The sequence below is a fragment of the Sciurus carolinensis genome, chromosome 1, assembly GCF_902686445.1.
Source record: "Sciurus carolinensis chromosome 1, mSciCar1.2, whole genome shotgun sequence".
Classification (NCBI taxonomy): domain Eukaryota; kingdom Metazoa; phylum Chordata; class Mammalia; order Rodentia; family Sciuridae; genus Sciurus; species Sciurus carolinensis.
This window is the reverse complement of record NC_062213.1, coordinates 180018023-180038198: the sequence shown is the minus strand read 5'-3', so window position 1 is coordinate 180038198 and position 20176 is coordinate 180018023. Positions and strand designations below refer to the sequence as shown.

The window sequence follows — 20176 nt, the reverse complement described above, 5'->3', positions numbered from 1 at the left end:
CTGTTCTTTGCTGTGGGGAGAGGACATAATCTGAAGCATGCCTGGGTCACATCTGGTTGTCTTACCAAGTGGAGAAACTGCTAACAGGGCCAGTATTGTAAAGCTATCTCAGTTCCAAAAGGATCAAAGTACATTCGTTCTTTTTTAAAAAAAAAAAAAAAAAAAAAAAAAAAAGATGAAAAATTCTATTCAAACTTAGATTGGTAAAGATAATATTATGCTTCATTGAGTTATAAGTGATATGACTTGGAAAATTATAACTGTGGTTTCAATCCATTTTACTTGTAAGACAAGCCTCTCTTGTACTTCTATATTGGAAGTCACAACACAGTTCTTCCTGATTTTTATTATAATGTATACTGAGTCAAAAAGTTGTAGTGCTTTAGTACTATCTCTATAAATACTTCATTAATACTTATAATTACTTACACTTATATTTTATAATTATAACATTCCAGAGACGTATAGTGTAGAAATAATTGACCATGACCTAAAGTTTGCTAATTATGGCCAACCAGCTAAAAGCTAATGAGATCAAATTAGACTCATATGAAAGATTGCTTTGACTCCGCTTGGTAACTCTAACCTTTCAGATCTTTTTGAGGGCTCTTGGGTCCTGTGTCTTCAAATGTCAAAGAAAGTTGCATGAGTAAAATCTGTCTCTCTGATGTGAAATTAGAAACACTAAGAGTTGATTTGAGGCCCTCAGTCAATGCTCAATTCCAGGTACTGCCAATAATCACTAACTACAATAATGTTCTGGGCCAGTGGCAAGAGCGGGATAGAAATAAACTGAAGATGAGAACAGTCAAGTGGCTTTAAATAAATCCTTGCAGTAGAGCACCCAGCATGCCTGCTTCCTGGTGACCATTCAGGTACTAGGGCCTCTTCGAAGGGACACTGATGCCCTCCTCCACTGCTTTATTGACTGAAAGAGGGTCACATGAATCTTTCTAATGTTATGAATAGGATTATAAAATTATTTTATATCAAAGGTGCCTGAGGCTTCAAAGAGCACATGTCACTGTCATACGGCAAATGTCACAGCCATGTTAAGAACCCAGTTCCCTGTGAGAAAAGGAAACAGTGGTTACTGGCCTACAGGACTCTGGTTCTGAGTTCTCAGCCTATCTAACAACCCTATTCTGTAGGTTTCCATTTTTAGAGCTGCTGTAACTCCCTACCACTTGTCACTCCCAGCCTCAACTTCCCCAACTACTCCAGTCCTTGCCTTGGATCAAACTTTCTTTCCCCAGAGCTCAGCAGAATCTATTAGCACTTCAGTAAGAAATTAAAGGGAAGCCAACTGTGAGATAAATGAAGTAGTAAACTCTGGGACATGGTATTCAAAGAATAAAGTCCTCACTCTGGAGGACACACAGGTGCATATTATTCTTTTTCCTTACGAATACAAAGAAACCCCAGATAGTGACTTAAGGGTCATTGTGCTTGATCTGGTGGAGCCTAGCTGCCTCCCAGAACAATCTTCCTACACAGCAAGGGACAACTGCCCTCTAGGACAGGGCATTTCCTCCCTCATAGTTGAGACGAGTGCTGCTTTTGCCCCACCATGCTATTGCTGTAATCACTTGTATAAAATTTTTTAAACTATGAAAAAAATAGTATAGGGCTATTTATATTCAAGTAAATGGCTGGGACAGAAGGGACAAGATCTTTCAGTGTCCTCACCTGTATAAATAGTGCATTTGAGTCAGAACTGCTGAGAAATCTGGAGAACTACCACCAGTTTATTAATGAGGGAGGATGGTTGTATGTCCTCAAACATCCTTTCTCACCTTTTCTGTTTTTCTGCCTTGTTTCAAAGTTATTCTTCTCTATAACTTTGAAGATGCTGATTATATGATTAAATAGTCCCTTCTCCACCCCGCTGAGAACATCCTCCTTGAATTAAATAACTTTAGGAATTCAGTTTCTTTTTTTTTTTTTTTTGGAATTCAGTTTCTTTAACCAAATGTTTGATGTTTGTTTTGGAATCTCAGCATGCTTCTCTTTTGTTGCCTCTTACTTCATTTTGGGAAGAGTGCTGTTTATGCAATGTGAACTCCAGATAGCAAGATAGAGAGTAGGAATATTAGAACAAAAGGGAAAAAATAAATACTTGAAGATCATACTTGTTCCAAGGTCCAGAATAATTACTAAATACTATTTAGAATTATGGGCAATTAAAATTTTTATTTCTTCAACTCAATTTTAGAATAAATACTTTCTGATCATTTGGTAGCTTGAAGAAACCTTTTCTCCTGGTGACATTGCAATTAGAGAATACTTAGGGTTTATGTCTGAAAATCAGATGCAAAAAGTCTGTTTTTCTTCCAAGCTTGTAATAATGATGCTTTGCAAGGGTTTCCTTATGGCTTGACATAGAATTTGCTGTTTTCCGTTTAACTTTTGAGCACACTGTATTCAGAAGTTGACATCCACCCCGTTTCTTTTCGGAAAACAAATTTGCATAACACAATGTAGGCACTGATTTGGGCAGAATCTTTAAGAGAATCAAAACAGGAGAACATTTGTCTATCTTCCCCCTCTCCTTTTGGTGTAGGGGTGTGAACAGGAGGAGCAAACTCTATCCCAATGGAAAGTACTTCAAGACATGGGTCTGTAGCTTGATGTTTCTGCTTTCCTGTTTGTTAACCCTCTTGTGAAAAATGCAAAATGGAGCTTAAATTTCTCCCAAAACTGTCACATTGTCATTCCATCTGAATACAGTTTGCTTAAGGGGAAAAAGTATAAATCCCCTCTAAGGCATACTCATTAAATTTTCCCTTGATTCTACAGTTTGGGGATTCTCAGCAGTTGCGGCTGGTCCGTATTCTGCGCAGCACAGTGATGGTCCGGGTTGGCGGAGGATGGATGGCCTTGGATGAATTTTTAGTGAAAAATGATCCCTGCCGAGGTAAGGAAGCATCCTGAGCGTGAGATACATGTTAGGATGTTAGGTAGGGCTACACTGTTCATCTTTCATGATTATAGAAGTGTTGGTGGGTCTTTGTTTTTTGTTTTGTTACGCTACTTAGTCACTGTCCCACCTACCACAGTTTAGAACTCAGGTGCTAGGGAAAAAAGGCTAGAGAGGTTGATGCTGTCGGGGAGAATGCAGGAATGAGAATTTAGACTTCAGTGATATCATCTGAACGATCCAAATTGAAGTGTTAACCCCAGCCTAGCACACAGAGCCTAAGAGCCCTTTAGATCCCTGTATCTTAGAGCTTAGATCCCTTCTATAATTCCTGTGGCAGCAACTCGAGAGTATTGGGTCCTTCCCATACAGGGAAGAATTGGTAAATCCCCTTGACCAGGACGGAGGTTAAAGGACACCTATCAATAGCACAGACACTTCTAAGACAGATGATCACCTAAGACCAAGGGGTATCTTCCTGTTAAACATGAAAAGGCTGGCCGCCCCAAAGGTGAAAGAAGCTGTCAAATGAGCAGCAAAGGGGAAAATGACCAAATCCCAGTTGCTGAATCCCGCTCAGCTACATCCTTTCCTTTTTCCTGTTAGCAGAGCTACATGTGGGTGTATAGAGTCTCCCCCACTGTCTGCCAGTTTGTCTTTCTTGACTAGTTTCTGCATTTCCAGCTCTGTCTCTTGTTTCTTTGTGTTTACATATTTTTTATTCTAGTTCACCATCCTGGGAGTAAAATAAAGCGCTCTGATTCCAGCTCTTCGATTTCCAGTCAGTCTCCCATAGGTTGGCTTTTACCCTTTGTCCCTCTTCCCCATGCCCTCACCCATGGAGAATGGCTTTGCTTCCTAAACTATAATACCTCTTGGCTCTTGATATCTGCTGCCTTCGTGAATGCTTGAAATAGCCAAACCATTGCTTTTCCAACTATTCTACATTGATAGGGCATGAAACACTCCTATTGAGACAGTATCCATAGAATTTGTTCTGTATTCTATTTACTTAATAAATGCTTCTATACCCTTTTGTGCCACACACTTTTTTTACAAATAATACATTTATGTCTCTTTACCACCCTATGAGGCGTGGATACTATTATTTCCATTTTATAGAATAGGAAATTAAGGCATAGAAAATTTAAATAACTTGGTCAGAGACAGGCAGCCAGTAAATGGCAGAAGTAAGATTCAAATCCAGGTCAGTGTGACTACTACTGTCTGTGTCTCAGAGGCTCACATACCTGCTTGTTATGTGTTTTCTACAGAGTTGGTCCAGCCTACATATTCAATTATGAAGGTTTATTTAATTACATAGCATAAATGTTACAGTACAGTTATATAACTTCTTTGGAAATGGTTTATAGTTGTTTTCTGAAGCACTTAGGACAGAGCTAAAACATGCAGTTCTCAGATGAATTCAGATATGCCCATAAATTTTTCCTCTTATTTTAACTCATTCTGCATTTACTCTAATAAACAAGCATAAAAGCTAAGCACTAAAATCTCCATTAGAAGTTTTTTTTTTTTTAAGTTGATTTTGAAAACACCTTTTCTGATAAAAACTTTTGAAAGAGTATAATCAGTTTGAGAATTTAATTATATCATAAGCCAATGTCCTTGATTTAAGTGTTCCTTCATTATTTTAAATGAAAGGAGCAATATATATAATTTTAACTTTAACCCAGTAAAACATTATTTGTTTCTAGATTTATTAATAAAGTTTTTATTTTCCTGTCATGTATGATTGGACTAAACAAAAGAAATACTGCATGTGGCATTGTGGAATCCTCGGTTGCCTGTTTATTTGCTGCCTGCTCTAATGACATAACCTTATGCTGCTGGCCAAGGAGAATACTGCTTGCTTTATTCTTATTATCTAAAAATTGGAACCCCAAGGAAATTTGGGAGGGCCATCTATTAGCTCTTTTCTATGGATCGTGGTAGCCTTTTTCAGCATCCCTCGGAGCAAACAAGGTAAGGCTTTTCCATCTCTCTCCGAGAGTTCCCTCCTCGAATTCATGATCACCTCCATCTTTTAGCTGTGGAGTGAAGATCTCCCCAGTATTTTTAGATGTTCTAACTCTACTAATGATGGACAAGATGAGTTATTTCTAGTCATATAAAAGATAGTGTTAGGGGGTGGGGCTTTGTCTCAGTGGTAAAGTGCTTGCCTATGTTCAATCCCCAGCATCCACCCTAACCCCAACCCCCCACCTCCAAAATAGTGTTAGTTAGGAAATGAACACCTAAGGGCTAGAGTGAATGGCAGTGAGTTGGAAGAGCATGAATATGAAAAAGAGAAGTTACTTGAAACTAGGGTTCTGTGGGATTAATATGGCTTCTAGAAACACTCTTGTGTTAGAGTTTATGTTCATTTCTGGTGCATTTCCTTGTCCTCTGTACTATATGGAACATTATACTGAGGATGATATAAAGTTGTACCAAGGTTCTTAATGCCAGGGTACACAATTATCATTTGTTATTTCCTTTTACATAATGGTTGAGAATGATGGAAGATCTCCAACTGTGTTGCTTTAGCCAAATGTAAAAAAGTAAAAATATTCCACTAGGTAAGTTTGCCAGTTATACAATTTCCTGGTAATGCCACAGTCAGAGATTTTAATTTCTGTCTTCATCCATGACAAAGGAAATCATAATGCTTTGGGTGAGAATAAAAGCAACACTCCTACCTCAAAAGTGGTTATTCTGTATGTAGGCTACTATGTATGTTTTTAAGCATCAGACTTATAACTTCTCCCAAATTAAAAAAATCGAGAAATTTTTATGTATGGAAATTTAAAAGGCACAACTTGGCTTAGAACTGATTTTTAATATCTGTAAAATACACATAAGATTTACTGTCTTAATAGTTTTTAAGTGTATTTTTAAAAACATTCTCACTGTACCACACATCCATGAATCTGTCTTCATCTTGTAGAACAAAAATCCTGCACCTATTAAAGGGTAGCTTATAAATGAGTATTTACTAACTGGCCTGTTCCATTATCAGGTTCCCCTTAGAAAATGATGGCCTCTCTTGACAGTTGAAGAGTTAAACCTGAGATGGCTACCATTAAAATATTCCAATAGCTTCAGCTATAGATCTGTCCTCCAGTGAAAAGAATCGTGAGGGAATGTCCTATCAGAATAGTCAACTGTAAAGCTGGGCACAGTGGCACACACCTATAATTCCAGCATCTTGGGAGACCAAGACAGGAGGACCACAAGTTCAAGGCCAGCTTCAGCAATTTATGAGACCCTGTTTCAAAATGAAAAATAAAAAAGGGCTGGGGATATGACTCAGTGATTAAGCACCCCTGGGTTCAATTCCCAATACCAAAAAAAAAAAAAAAAAAAAAAAAAAAGTCAAATGTTTGGACTGAGGTGTGGCTCAGTGGCAGAGCACTTGCCTAGCATGAACAGAGCCCTAGAATTGATCCCTGTCACCATAGACACACAAAAGTCAAATGTTTACTGGAAAGTTTTTTCTAACTGCAAGGCGCTAAGCAACTTGGTGCGACCCTGTCTCTTAATAAAATAAAAAATAGGGCTGGGGATGTGACTCAGTAGTTGAGTACCCCTGAGTTCAATTCCCAATATCCAAAAAAAGAAAAGAAAAATACACCCTGTGTTTAGAAAATAATCCCAGCAGCTCAGGAGGCTGAGGTAGGAACTTCACAAGTTCAAAGCCAGCCTCAGCAATTTAGCAAGGCCCTAAGCAACTTAATGAGACCTGGTCTCAAAATAAAAAGGTCTGGGGATGTGGCTCAGTTGTTGAGCTCCCCACCCCCCCCCCACCCCCACCCCCGGGTTCAATCCCTGATACCAAACAAAAAAAAAACTTAAAATATTTTTATTGTTAGTAACTTTAGCCTAACCTGCTGGCTTCTGCATTGAGAAAAATGTTTACTTTTTATCTTTGGAATTGACACAGAAATTCACAGCATTCAGCCATTAAACTGTTGTTTGTTGGCCCTACTCCCAACCTTTCTGGGTTTCTTACCAGAGTTAAGGTTTTTTTGTTTTTGTTTTGCGCAGTGCTGGGGATTTGAACCCAGGGCCTTGTGCATGCAAGGCAAGCACTCTACCAACTGAGCTATCTCCCCAGCCCTAGAGTAAAGGTATTAACTGCTTCCTTAACTTGTTTCTAATTCTAAAGATTGGCTGCTACAAGAATATTTCTAAAGAAGTCGATTTTAATGGGCTGGGGACATAGCTCAGTTGGTAGAGCACTTGCCTCGCATGCACAAGGCCCTGGGTTCAATCACCAGCACCACCCAAAAAAAGGAAGAAAGAAAGAAAAAAGAAAAATCAATTTTATTTCTCCCAAATAATGCATGTATGAAATGTCCCCTATAAAGAATCATTTCCTTGTCTTACATGTTCAAATATTCTCTCTTAAAATGTGAGATTTCCCTGGGAATTGTAGCATATTAAGCTAATACTGCTCAGAGATGCCTTAGAATAAATTAATCATTCATTGCTCTCTACTAAGATGAGAGTACTGAAATATGGAAATTTTAATATTGTAAGCTTAAGGATGTATGCTCCAGGATGATGGAAAATAAAGAAGGAAAATGGAAGAGATAAGTTTCTAAAGATTACTTTCATCTACAGCTTCTCTAGCCAATGAAAAACTCCCTATGAGGTGACCATTGATCAGAGGTTCCCTGTGAAACAGACTGTCTCATTACGTTTATTTCTTTATAATGACTAAGCACAGCTTGGGAACTTGATGATCTGGAATTTACCAGCATTCTGCTTTTGGAAAGTCCAGTGAGGCACCTTTGGGTCCTCAGCAGTCATCTAATGATGCCCCCCACGACAGCCTCCATTTATGACTCGGTCATGACAGGAATTTAGCCTAGGATTCAACTGGTTCAGACCACAAAATGCAGCCTTAATTCTACTGGTGATAATACTGGATAATCTCCATTCCTGTAGACCTTTCTTACAGAAAACTGTTCTCTCTGCTCTTTAAGTTGCTATTTCTTTTCATATTCTAACTATTGTAGTTTGGCACGCCTGAATTTAACCTTGTGGTTTCAGTAATGAAAACGCATGCGTTTGCATTGTGGCCAGAGAGCTAGACAGCAAACCTTGCTGGGCTGGCTTTGTGCTTCTGTTCTTCATCCCTGAAGAAGGAAGGAGCGCTTCTTAATGGAAGGCCTCATGAAGGTCGTAAGATCCATCCCTTGAAAAGGCTGACAGGCTGCCCCATTTTCAGAGGCTACTGGACTTCACAGGCACTGTGGAAACCCTAAACATGAGGTCGACGCTGGGGTCCAAAGGTAAAGCTAGTCCCTGCCCAGTGCAGGGAGCGCATGTGAGTAAAGAGATGCCCTTCAGTTGGTACAGTGAGCGAGTTGGGAGAGCGAGGCGGGGAGATGGGTCTGCTCACACCGGTGGAGAGGGTGTCAGGACAAGCAGGTGTTGCTTCAGCTGCATCAGAGAAGGCAACACTGGACAGACAGGGCCCCTGGCCATTCTCTGTTCAGGAAGTCACAGGTTCAGGTGTACAGGAGTGTCAACAGCGGGATAGGAAGGGAACCACCATTAGTCCCACGTGACAGTGGAAAAGTGTGCAAGGTTGGTGGCCAGATAAGACTGTGGAGAGGGGTTGGCAGCTGGGACCAGGTGGTGGAGGCCAGGCCACTGTCCATTGGGCACTCGGTCACACAGTGCCTGCCTGGTTCCCAGGACACAGTCCTCAGAAAAACAAAAAATCATGGTCAGATAGATGCTTTTGAAAGATGCTGAGTTAAAGCTAAACATGCGGCTTTTACTGCGAGACTCTCAGAGCTGACAAAGTGCTAGCCACCTCAGGGCTCTCCCAAGGGGAAGATGAAGAGGACAGTGTTTACCAAACCCCTCTCAGAGGAACCTCTCAGAAGCTTCAGTGTGGGAAATTCTACTCTAAGCAGTGAAATCTCTACACAAGCAGATTTTTATCTAGAAATGTGTGCTGGGGGTGAGTGAGGGCAGGTGGGTCATGAGCATGGCAGCAAGGAGACCAGTTGGAAGCTGCTGCAGTCACCAGGGTGGAGGCGATGCTTCCTGAACCACACGGGTGCGAGGGACGTGGAAGTCTCCAGGGACTCCAGGTGTTGAAAGTAGACTAGTAACTGAACTGCCATTGGGAGGTCGGTGCCTCCCTGGGCTCCCAGGTTTCTGGCTTTGGCTGTGTGTGCTCAGTTTTTGGATATGACTTCTGACAACAGGAGGGACAGCTGAGAAAGTGCGTGGAGTTGGGCCTGACTGGATGGTGGCACTGAGGTCTCAGAGGGACAAGCTTGTCACCGAGTGGAAAATCCAAGAGGGAGAATAGGACTGTGAACAGACCTGGAGAAACACAGGGTTAAGGAGTGAAAGGGAAGGAGAAGCAGCAGAGCAGATGTCCTTGAAGCTAAGAAAGGGTTTTGTGTGTGAAATTAAGGATTAAACTCAGGACCTTATTTGTGCTAGTCAAACACCCTACCACTGAGCTGCATCCCTAACCAGAGTGGAGTGTTTCAGAAAGAAGAGAGCAGATAATAATTCCCCACACATTAAACAGCTAGGATGTGATGCTTTTGCCTATCAAATTGTCAGACTTTAACCTGCACAAACATGCTTAATAACAGACCATTGGCCAGGGTGAAGTAAATTGAATATACTGTGAATTATTTGGGGGCATGTACATTGGTGTAACATTTTGGAGATTATCAATCTTGATCATAGTTAATATCAGTTAACATACCTTAAGTGTGCATTCTTTCTTCACAGCAAATCTACTTATAGAAATCTGTCCTAAGGAAATATCAGGATATATGCAAAAATGTTTTGTAAGAGATGTAGACAGTGGGTTAGTCAGATTTTGGTTGCTATGACCAAAGTAGCTGACAAAACCAACTTAAAGGAGGAAACGTTTATTTGAGTTTACAGTCTCAGAGGTCTCAGTCCATAGTCAACTGGCTCCATTGCTCTGGCCTGAGGTGAGACGAGCTGCTCACCTCTAGCCAGGAAGCAGAGAGGAGCCAGGAGGACAAGGTCTAATCCCTATGGACAAGTCCCCATGCCCCATCTGCCTATAGTTACCACCCAGTTAGTCCTTTCACATTATTAACACATCAAATGGATCGATGGACTGATTGGGTTATAGCTCTCATAATGTAATCATCTCACTTTGAAGAAAATCGTTAATAGCTTTTGGGGGACACCTCATGTCCAAGCCATAACAAAAATACAGGACTATTCCTCATATTTTTATATTAATATATATTTACATACTCGCACATAGAGTTCTGTAAAAAAAACAAAGGCATACCAACATTTTAACAGTGATGTTCCCCTGGGTTCTGATTGTGAGGCTAAGTAACCTTTATTCTTTTTGTACTTCTCTGTGCACATCAACCCTTTCTACAGTTTAAAAAAAGGTCCCACTCCTGTAATGTGGACATTATCAGTGCCCTTTACACAACAGTTTCTATGGAGTGGTAGGAATGGAGGCCTGTGTAGGATGAGGGGCCAGTGGGGTCAGCTAAATACATTGGTGCTGCAAAGGTTGGCTGGGAATGACCTGGGGCAGGATGAGGTGAACAAATCAGTGGAAGACTAGGGCTTTAGGCCTAGCTGTGGTGTAGCTTTACTTGACCTTGGCCTCTGCGGATGTTTCAATTCCTTTGGAATGAAGGAAATGCTAATGATAGTCAAGTGCAGTGTTGCACAGGGTAACACTTTGTAAACTGTATAGTGTGGGGGGAACATGATGTTGTCACTTTGTTATTACAAATATAGTCCTCTCTCTCTCTTTTTTTTTTTTTTTTTTTTTTTTTTTTAATGGCAGGGAGATAGGATCTCTACAAGTTGCCCAGGCAGGTCTTAAACTCCAAATTCCAGGGCTTAAGTAATCCTCTTCCTTCAGCCTCCCTAGTAGCTCGGATAACTGGTGTACGCCAATGTACCTGGCCAGTAACCCTTTCTAAAATATGTAAAAGGTCACTGTCCAAAACTGGGTTACTATTTCAAAGTTTTTGAAACTCTTGTATCCTCTGTTGTTGTTTTCTAGCACAGTCTGCTCAGAAATGAATTTTCAAATGTTTCCTAGACCATACATATGAAGTTCAGTGCAGCTAAGGGTCTCAAACAATGCTTTTGGGGTGTTGAGATCCTCAGCTGAATGAATGAATGATTTACATTCCTCAGTGTCACCTTAGTGCCTGCTGTATATCCACTTGTCTAGCTAAGCACTTCAGACACTCACTTCATACACTAAGTGAGGTCATGATTCCACAGTTACTAGTTATTTACAGTCTTAAAAAAATTAACCAGATGCTGAAGGAAATTCTCTTTGAGAATGAATTCCTGCTAATACAGGTAGACAAAAGTGCTAAAGTCTGAAAAAAGGATGCAGAGAAGAATAGCCAAGGAATGAACCTTGAGAGGCACATTTTACTGGGACTGAGGAAGAAAGAAACAACTGAGTATATTGGAAACTCTTAAATCATAACCATCCAGATGAGCTGAGCCCTTAAGAGATGAGCCAACCCAATCTCCTTTGGTGAGCCTGGGTTTCCATAGGAAGGATCCCAGCTGGTCGCAGAACTGGCCTGTAGCTCAGTGGTTTTGATGGCCACAAGTTAGTGCTTTTAACCCAATGCTTTGAAATGGTGTGTCAGCATATAATATGTTAAGAAAAGAACAACAAACATTTTGTCCATAATGGTTCCCTTTCTCCAGGATTCCTCAGCAGTCCATTTATTCAAATGTGCCTAGTACTTTAGTACCTTTTTTTTTTTTTTTGTACTGGGGATTGAACCCAGGGATGTTTTACACTGAGCTAATCCCCAGTCCTTTTTATTTTTTATTTTGAGACAGGATCTCATTAAGTTGCCAAGACTGGCCTTGAACTTGTGATCCTCCTACTTCAGCCTCCTGGAATTATGGTTGTGTGCCACTGTGCCCAGATATGTCTAGTATATTCTAAAAATAAACAGTCTAGGCTGGACGAGCAGGTAGAGGGTTATTTTCTTTCAGGGAGAAACAAAGGACATATTCCAGAGGAATTATTTCTCCTAAGTTAATAGTGTCTTTCATATTTAACATTTATATTGGGCATACTGATATCTTGTGACCGAATCACATTTTAAGTTCTGGCCTTACAGCTCTAGAAAGCCATGAGACAGGACCTGTTGGCCTTCAGTACTGCTTCCAGAGTCTCCCACTTTGATGTTCCTCTCCTACTTGCAGCTTGCACCTTCAGCTTCTTCCGCTTTCATTTTTTGACTTAACAGTTTCTCACTGGCAAGTTTTATGCATGGTCTTGTCATGATCTTTCTCTCTCCCTTCCACATGTTTACTTCTTAATGATTCTGTTGTCATTTTTTTAGTTGTTCTGAGTTCCTAGACCCCTTTTTCTTGGATTGTTATTGACTGAATTCAAATAGAAGAGTCTAGACAATGTCAATTTCACTAATGTGTTTTTCTTTCACATTTTTACCATGTATCCTGCAAAAGCTGAGCAAAAAAGTACACATGTCCTATGAGAGAGAAAAGAGGGGTTTTGATTAACATTGGAGACCTGTGGTCTGTTGTGTCTGCCTCACCTTGAGCAATTCAGTATGCTTACCCCAGGGGACAGTGCAAAGCAAACCTCGGACAGCATAACAGGATGGTACTCTGTACACAGAGACTTTCTTATTATCATAAGCTAGGATATTTTTAGTCTGTGTGTCTGGTGTGGGTCAGAATTATGACAAAGCAAATAAGTCATGGATATAGCTTTGTTTTTAAAGAACCCACAGATGGTACGAAGCCTGTAAGTTAGGTAACCATTATCATGGGGTCAAACTTCTGTACAACAATTGAACATGTACTTTTAAGATTAACTGTCATTGTATGTATGTGTGTTTATCCCCTTTTTTAGCACGAGGTAGAACTAACATCGAACTTAGAGAGAAATTCATCCTACCAGAGGGGGCATCCCAGGGAATGACTCCTTTCCGATCACGAGGTCGAAGATCCAAACCATCTTCCCGGGCAGCTTCTCCCACCCGCTCCAGCTCAAGTGCTAGTCAAAGCAACCACAGCTGTACATCCATGCCCTCTTCTCCAGCCACCCCTGCCAGTGGGACCAAGGTATGTGCTGACCTCCCTTACTGCTCCTTCCCCATTCCCATCTTGGCAGGTGTTCCTTGTTCAGGATAGTCTCTGAAAGACTCCAGGAAAAAGAGGAACACAGAAACATACAGACCAGCTCTACCTAGAATGCCCAGCCCTAGCAGTACATACATGCAGTCTTTAAGGTGTTCATAGTGGGCCCTGAAGTACACATTCAGGCCAGTTACATCAGAAGGGCTTCTTTCTTGTCATTCCTAGTTTGAATTTGAGCCCCTAGAATTCCTAGTTTTGAAAACTCAGGCACTGTCTGTGCAGCTGAGCTAACAGATAAGTTTGCTCTTCAGATAGGTTATGTATAAAGAATGCTGTTTCCTTTCTACCTGGTCCCTCTTGTCCTATTGGACTGATGCTCATTTTATTTTGTTTTCTGTTTCTTTGAAGTTTAGTGTCTTCTATTTATTTAATTTTTTTTTTCTGTTCCCAATTTACCCCCTTTCTGTTCCACTTTGAATTGTTCCCCTCCTTCCCTTTGGATTTTCATTTCACAGACTCCACTTCAGTTCTCTCGCTGTTATGACAAACCTTGGTTGGTAAACAGTAAGGCTGGCACCCCTCTCAGGGACAGCCATTGTCCTGACCTCCAGCTGCCCAGCCCCGAGGTAGAGTATGGCTTTGCTGAGTGGGGAGATGGTCAAGATGAGGCCCCTCGCTCATTTCAAGAACCTGCCCAGCTCTTCTTCCTGATGCGAGCCCACCTCTCCTCCATCCTTCTGTGCTTCTGGCACAGCTGATTCATCTGGTTAAGTGTTTTCAGGGGTTTCTAACTTGCTTCAACAAATTGGAGATAAATAAGAGATGCCTAAAACTAGATCAAATTCATAACAGTCTTCAGCATGATATTTATTCAAGGTGGTGAATAGTGGTCATTTCTGTTGATTCATTGATTCATTTTGTTTATAATCAGGCCTCTTGGAGTCTCCAAATGTCAGATACACAGACGAGTTATGAACACTTGAAATTCAACTATGGTGCATGTTGACCAATATTCTATCTTTGCTTACAACTGCAGAGTGGTTGGCACCACCCACCCTGACACCTCCCCAGGGTGGTTGGTACTGCCACACTGGCCCAAGGCATGGATGCTGTCTGCTTCAGGCAAGCACAGTACCAGTGACCACTGCTCTGGCACTCGGATTTCAACTTCTGAATTCCGTGGCCTGGTATAATAGGTTTCTGTAACCTTGATTTGAAAACACTTGCCAGCAATGAAGCATGTTCAAGTGCAGCCATTAAAATGCCTCAAGAGTTTTAGAAGAGCAGTGTTTCAGAAACAAAGCCCGGACCAGCAGCTTTGTCTGTTCACAGTACATTTTTGCATTCTGGCTCCTGTAGGGAAACTTTGGGTTCTTGTGCCTCAAAGCACAGTATTGCCTTTTGTCCGAAAAAGCTTCAGCCAGACACTGGAAAGGCACAAGAAGCCAGCAGCTGTGAATGAACTGCTTTGGGATTCATCCTGCTCCTACCTAAAACTCTAGTTCAGAAATCCTTCTGGTTTAGAACATGATCTGGGAACTTGGTGCTGTGAAAACCCCAAGACTTGATTTGTTGATCCTGCTTCTCTTTCATAATGGCTCCAGTTTCATGAAAATCTCAAAACTTCTGAAATGTTCAATAGTTATGAAATGCAAATTCTCATACAGTTCCGGTAGGTGGGCTTTTGTCTTAAGGTGTAATCTTTTCATTTCGTTTTGAGGTTTCAGCTTTCTTTACTCATTGAGGTCCTGTTGCCAGGCCATGTCCTGACTTAAAACCCTAGCCTGGATTCTCCAGGGCTGGAGATTGCCGGCAGCAGTGCTTGCTGGGGAAGGATGGCTGCTGAAACTGGTGCTCCTGCTCCCGTGGGCCAGGAGAGTTCCTGCTCGAGTGTTAATCACTTTCTGTTGCTTTTGCCTTTCCTTTATAAATTAAACACAGCAATACCGTGAGGTGGGTTGCTTTTCTCTCCTATCTGTGTAAACATCTTAAAGGTCCTGGAAAACAATTCATGCCAATGATTTTAAAATTAGAATAGCATGCTGTGGTGTGGATAATTTAAAACAGTTTCATATATTCTTTATCCTCCTAACTGTGTCTGTCTTTAAAATATACACATTGATATGGAAAACATAGCTCCTACTGGTTACTGGTAGCAGTAATAATAACATGTAACTCCCAGTTTAGAGAATGTTTCTACACTTTATTTATTCATTCAACAAGGTTTTTGGTTTTGTTTTTGGTAGTAGGAATTGAACCCAGAGGTGCTTTCCCACTGAGCCCCATCCCCTTTTTATTTCTTATTTTGAGACAAGACCTCTAAGTTGCTGAGACAGTCTTGAACTTGACTTCCTCTTCCCAGTCACTGGGATTACAGACGTGTGCACCACTGTGCCTGTCTCAACAAGGTTTTATTGAATTCCTCTTCTGTGCCAGACAGTTTTAGGTGCTAAAGATGTACAAATGAATAAAACAAAGTCCCTGCCTTTATGAAGGTGAGGCTTGGAGAAAGCAGCAAAAAGCAAGTATGTAATCAGGCAGTGATAGTACTGTGCAAAACTGCCGAAGCAGAACTGCAGGCTGTGTCACCTGAGTGCCGAGGCCAGACCTGTCTGATAAGGTCAGCCTCTCTCAGCAGAGCTCCTGAGAGAAAGGAGCTGGGGTAGGAGATTGTATAACAACTTTTGCTGGGGTAGGAGATTGTATAACAACAATCTGGGGTAGGAGATTGTATAACAACAGTCCAGGCAGAGTAAAGAGCAAGGGAATAAGACTAGGGACCTCCCTGGCCCACTGGACAAACAGTGAGGAGACCAGCGTAGCTGGGACGGACTAACCAAGAGAGGGAGTGTGGTAAAGTTAAGCAGGAGAGGCAGAATTTACCCTTCATTTCCTAGGGAGAAGCAGAGACACTGGCTGGTTCATTTGGATCAGTCGTAGAGCCCAGATGCAAACCCAGGTCTCCTGGATCCTCATTCAGAGTCATGTCTGATCATAGTCTTTCTCAGTTATTTTGTCTGTATTTACAAACAAGCATATTAGACTAAGAGATCTTGACTGCATCTATCTTGACTGTGACAGAAATTGGGTAATACTTGAATCTCTTAATATTTTGAATTTCTTGCCCCAAAACATTAATTCATGGGATTTTTTGAATTTCTTTTCTCATTTACTGTATTTCTTTGGTAATCTTACTATCTGAAGACTTTTTCCATTTCTATTGAAAATTGTCAGCAAAATAAAAGGTATTAGAAGGCATTTTGAAATTTTAAATTAGATCTTAAAATCCTTGGGAATCATCAAAATCTATGACCTTAGGACACTTTGAAAATATATCTTTGTTTTCCTGGACTTTTAATTTGCCTTTCAGTTAATCAGATATAAAGAGGCCACATACACTTTTTGAAATTAAACTTTTATCAAAGATTTCACTAATATGACCTTTTAAAATTTTTTTAAGGTTATTCCATCAACGGGCAGCAAGTTGAAACGACCAACACCAACTTTTCATTCTAGTCGAACGTCCCTTGCTGGTGATACCAGCAATAGTTCTTCCCCAGCTTCCACAGGTGCCAAAACTAATCGGGCAGGTAAGTACTTAACCGACGAAGCATGTGTGAGGCAAGGGGTGAGTTCACGTGGCCAGGCTTAGAACAGGGAAGTGGCAGCTTGTTGGCAGTGATCCCTGCTCCCCAAGAAGCTAGAGATGAAAACAGCACTCAGTGTGATGTCCGGAAAAAAAGACCTGCAGGTTTTCAGGTGGCCTTCTGAGAATTGTTGTTTCCACACCCAAAGCTGGCCCACCTGGGGTTTTCCTCGTCATTTGGGAATTTTGTATTTGGTTTTTGCTTTTTGTTGTGGTGCTGATATTTTGATTTATTTTTTTTTATTTTTATTTTTAACAGACCGCATTTTGATTCATTGTACACAAATGGGGTACAACTTTTCATTTCTATGGTTGTGCACAATGTAGATTCACACCACTCATGTAATCATACATATACATAGGGTAATACTGTCTACCTCATTCTATCTTTCATTCTCCCACCCCCTCCTGCCCCATTTTCCTCCACACCATCCAAAGTTCCTTCATTCTTCTCTTCCCACCCATCACTGCCATCTCCCCTCAAATATTTTGGTTTTTTTGTTTTTGTTTTGAGACAGGGTCTCATTAAGTTGCTGAGGCTGGCCTTTAACTTTTGATCTTCCTGCCTCAGCCTCCCAAGTTGCTGGGATAACAGGTGCATGCGAGCACCTGGCTGAGCACCTGTTCTTGATCAGAAATGATCACAGTTAAGAGAACGTGAAAGAAGAAAGGGCCAGTCCATAGCTGGGCAATTTGCTAGTAACCTTTACCGACACCTTATATTTATTATGGCCACTGGTGAAGTGAAAAAGTCAGGGAAAGATTGCATCTGCTTCCTAGCTGATGTTGTTTCTGGAAATTTAGCTTCTTTCCTGGCTCTCTACTTCCCATTCTTTACCTCCATCTCTATTAATCTTGGTGCTCACCGGTCTGTGCTGAGGATAGAGCAGACCTACCTGACACCGCTTTAGGGGCATGGCAGCTCCTTGATCTCTCAGGAGGCCCGCTTCTTAAGTAGACTCACAAAAGGAAAGGCTGGGGGACTGTACAGATGAAATAACCAGGGTTTAGCAAGGCAATGATTTGCCCAAGCCTACACAGCAATCAGATGGAATTAGGATTAGCACCCTGTCCTTTGGTCACTTGTTCTTCCATCCCATGCCTTCTCTATTAAGTCTTCTGCTTTATTCTTGAATTCCAGACCCTAAGAAGTCAGCCAGCCGCCCTGGGAGTCGGGCTGGGAGTCGAGCTGGAAGCCGTGCCAGCAGCCGGAGAGGAAGTGATGCCTCTGACTTTGACCTTTTAGAGACGCAGTCTGCTTGTTCAGACACTTCAGAGAGCAGTGCTGCAGGGGGCCAGGGCAACTCCAGAAGAGGGCTAACCAAACCTTCCAAAATCCCGACCATGTCTAAGAAGACCAGCACTGCCTCCCCCAGGACTCCTGGTCCCAAGCGATAACACTGTACAAGCACCCCATGCCACTGTCCTCTTTGAATCCTCTCCATACATTGGGTGTATATTTATTCCGAATGGGAGAAGTTATATTGTTAAAAGTGTAAAAGAATAATTGTGTTATGAAGCTGCCTTATTATTTTTTTCCTTTTGTAAGTTACTATTTTCATGTGAATATTTATGTAGATAAAATTTGCCTCCTGGTAACCCTGTAATGGATGGGGTCCAGAAATATTTGAGAAAAACAATTGAAAAGGTCAAGATGCAAATGTGTATTAAAAAAAAAAAGTCTCTAATTAGGGTTTCCGCGTGGTGCAGGGGTTGTAAACCTGCTTTATCTTTTAGGATTATTCCTAAATGCATCTTCTTTATAAATTTGACTTGCTGTCTAAGCAAGATAAATTATATTAAAAAAATAAGAATCCTGCAGTGTTTAAGGAACTCTTTTTATAAATCACAAAACACCTCAATTAGCAAGAACTGAGGGGAGAGCACCTACTGCATTTCCATTGTTTTAATGTTGTGTGATGTTAACTGAAGAGAGGAATCCTCATCTAGGTGGGATTTCCACAGGATACAGCAAAGAAGTTCATTTCAATACTGTCTTGGAATACTGTCTCAGTACTGGGTGTTTAAAGGACACATAGCTGCTAGAATTCAGGGGTAAATGTAACTGTTCATAAAACGTCAGAACATTGGCGTTTTTAAACTGATTTGTAATTATCAGCCTCGCCACCAATTACTCCTATACTCACCAGGACCCAGACCTTTGGTGAGGGAGACTCCTTGGTGGCATTTTGAATTACAGATTTGTTTATCTGCATTTTTTGCTATTTATTTAAATGGTCGATCGACTCCCCACAAACTGAATGAATTCCACGAGCTTATTCTGAAAATGTGGGCCTAAGACAAACACTTGCTCATTCTTTAACAGAGTTCACCAGCACACTTGTTCACCAGTCCAGTTTGCTTCTGTCTTTTTTTGTGCGTAATAAAGTCAACTGACCAAGTAACCACAAAGAGGGGCAGTCTGGGGCTCCTGTTTTTTAGCTGCTGTTCCTCTTACAGCTCCGACCATGTTGCTGTGTGATTATCTCAATTGGTCTTAATTGAGGCAGAAACTGAAGCTCTACCAATGAACTGTTTAAAAACAAGACACATTTTGTATTAAAATTGCTTGCAGTAACAAATGTTTTGTAATTCCTGATTTTATTCTCAACCATTACTTACATTTAAGTGTTACCCTAGTGTATAATAGTGTTGTAGGTACTTAAATATATTATTCAAATCAAGGTATCTTGATGGATTTAGAACTTGATAGTTTAATCCTTGTTAATTGTGTTTAACAAGGCCACAAACAAGATACTGTTAATACAAGTATGTAGCGTATCTGCCCTACTTACATGATTAAACGAATAGCAATATGTAAGGAAGTTTTGTACATTAGAAATTACAAAATCCTGGGACTTGAGACTGTGGACCAGTTTCCCACAATATGATGAAGTTTCTGTTTAAATGGTAGAAGTTCAGAAGTGGAAGCAAAATTGGTCATCCTTTCTCCATACAGAAGACCTGCATTGCTCCCCACAAGATGGAAGCCCATCAGTCCACAGGCAAGGCACTGGAAGAGAAGGAACTTACTTGCGACATGCTGACTGATCTGAAAGTGACAGGGATTCTTATTCTGAAAGGCCATCTTGCCCAGAAACTGACAGGTCAAGTTTATATAGGAGATGGGTGATTGCAGACTGGTGGGTGCCTTGTCACAGGTGGAGGTTTGCAGCCAAACAACATATCCAATGTTAGTCACAGGTGATATCAGTTCCGCATATCTCAAGAAATATTCCCTTGAGCTATTCTTGTCATTGGTTAGTTATCCCACGATCAGTTCCTAATGTCACACAGTAGACAGGTCAGAGGGTGTGGCTTCCCTGATCATCAAGCTCCACCTAGTGAAAGAAAACATCACCTTTATGTTTTGGAAGACAAGGGCCAGAACAGGTGTAAATAGGGAGCTGGGCAGAGATATGGTCTCAAATGCATCCAAATTAACTCCTTGGGGAAAATGGGTCAGAAAG

At 41.1% G+C, this 20176-nt stretch overlaps 1 protein-coding gene across 16 annotated transcripts in view; it reads left to right on the top strand.

Moving 5' to 3' along the window:
• The window catches only part of Macf1 (microtubule actin crosslinking factor 1), a 336255-nt gene extending 317829 nt beyond the window's left edge, over positions 1-18426 (top strand). For 10 of the 16 annotated variants that reach the window (XM_047537702.1, XM_047537610.1, XM_047537575.1 and 7 more), the window contains 6 exons: positions 2800-2917; positions 3648-3716; positions 12834-13045; positions 13576-13686; positions 16521-16650; positions 17848-18426. In XM_047537702.1, the coding sequence (XP_047393658.1) occupies positions 2800-2917; positions 3648-3716; positions 12834-13045; positions 13576-13686; positions 16521-16650; positions 17848-18104 (897 nt within the window). In that variant the 3' untranslated portion in view covers positions 18105-18426. The remainder of the gene's footprint in view (positions 1-2799; positions 2918-3647; positions 3717-12833; positions 13046-13575; positions 13687-16520; positions 16651-17847) is intronic. The other 6 variants (XM_047537878.1, XM_047537721.1, XM_047537686.1 and 3 more) reach the window with 1 other exon arrangement.
• The last annotated feature ends 1750 nt before the right edge of the window (positions 18427-20176 follow it).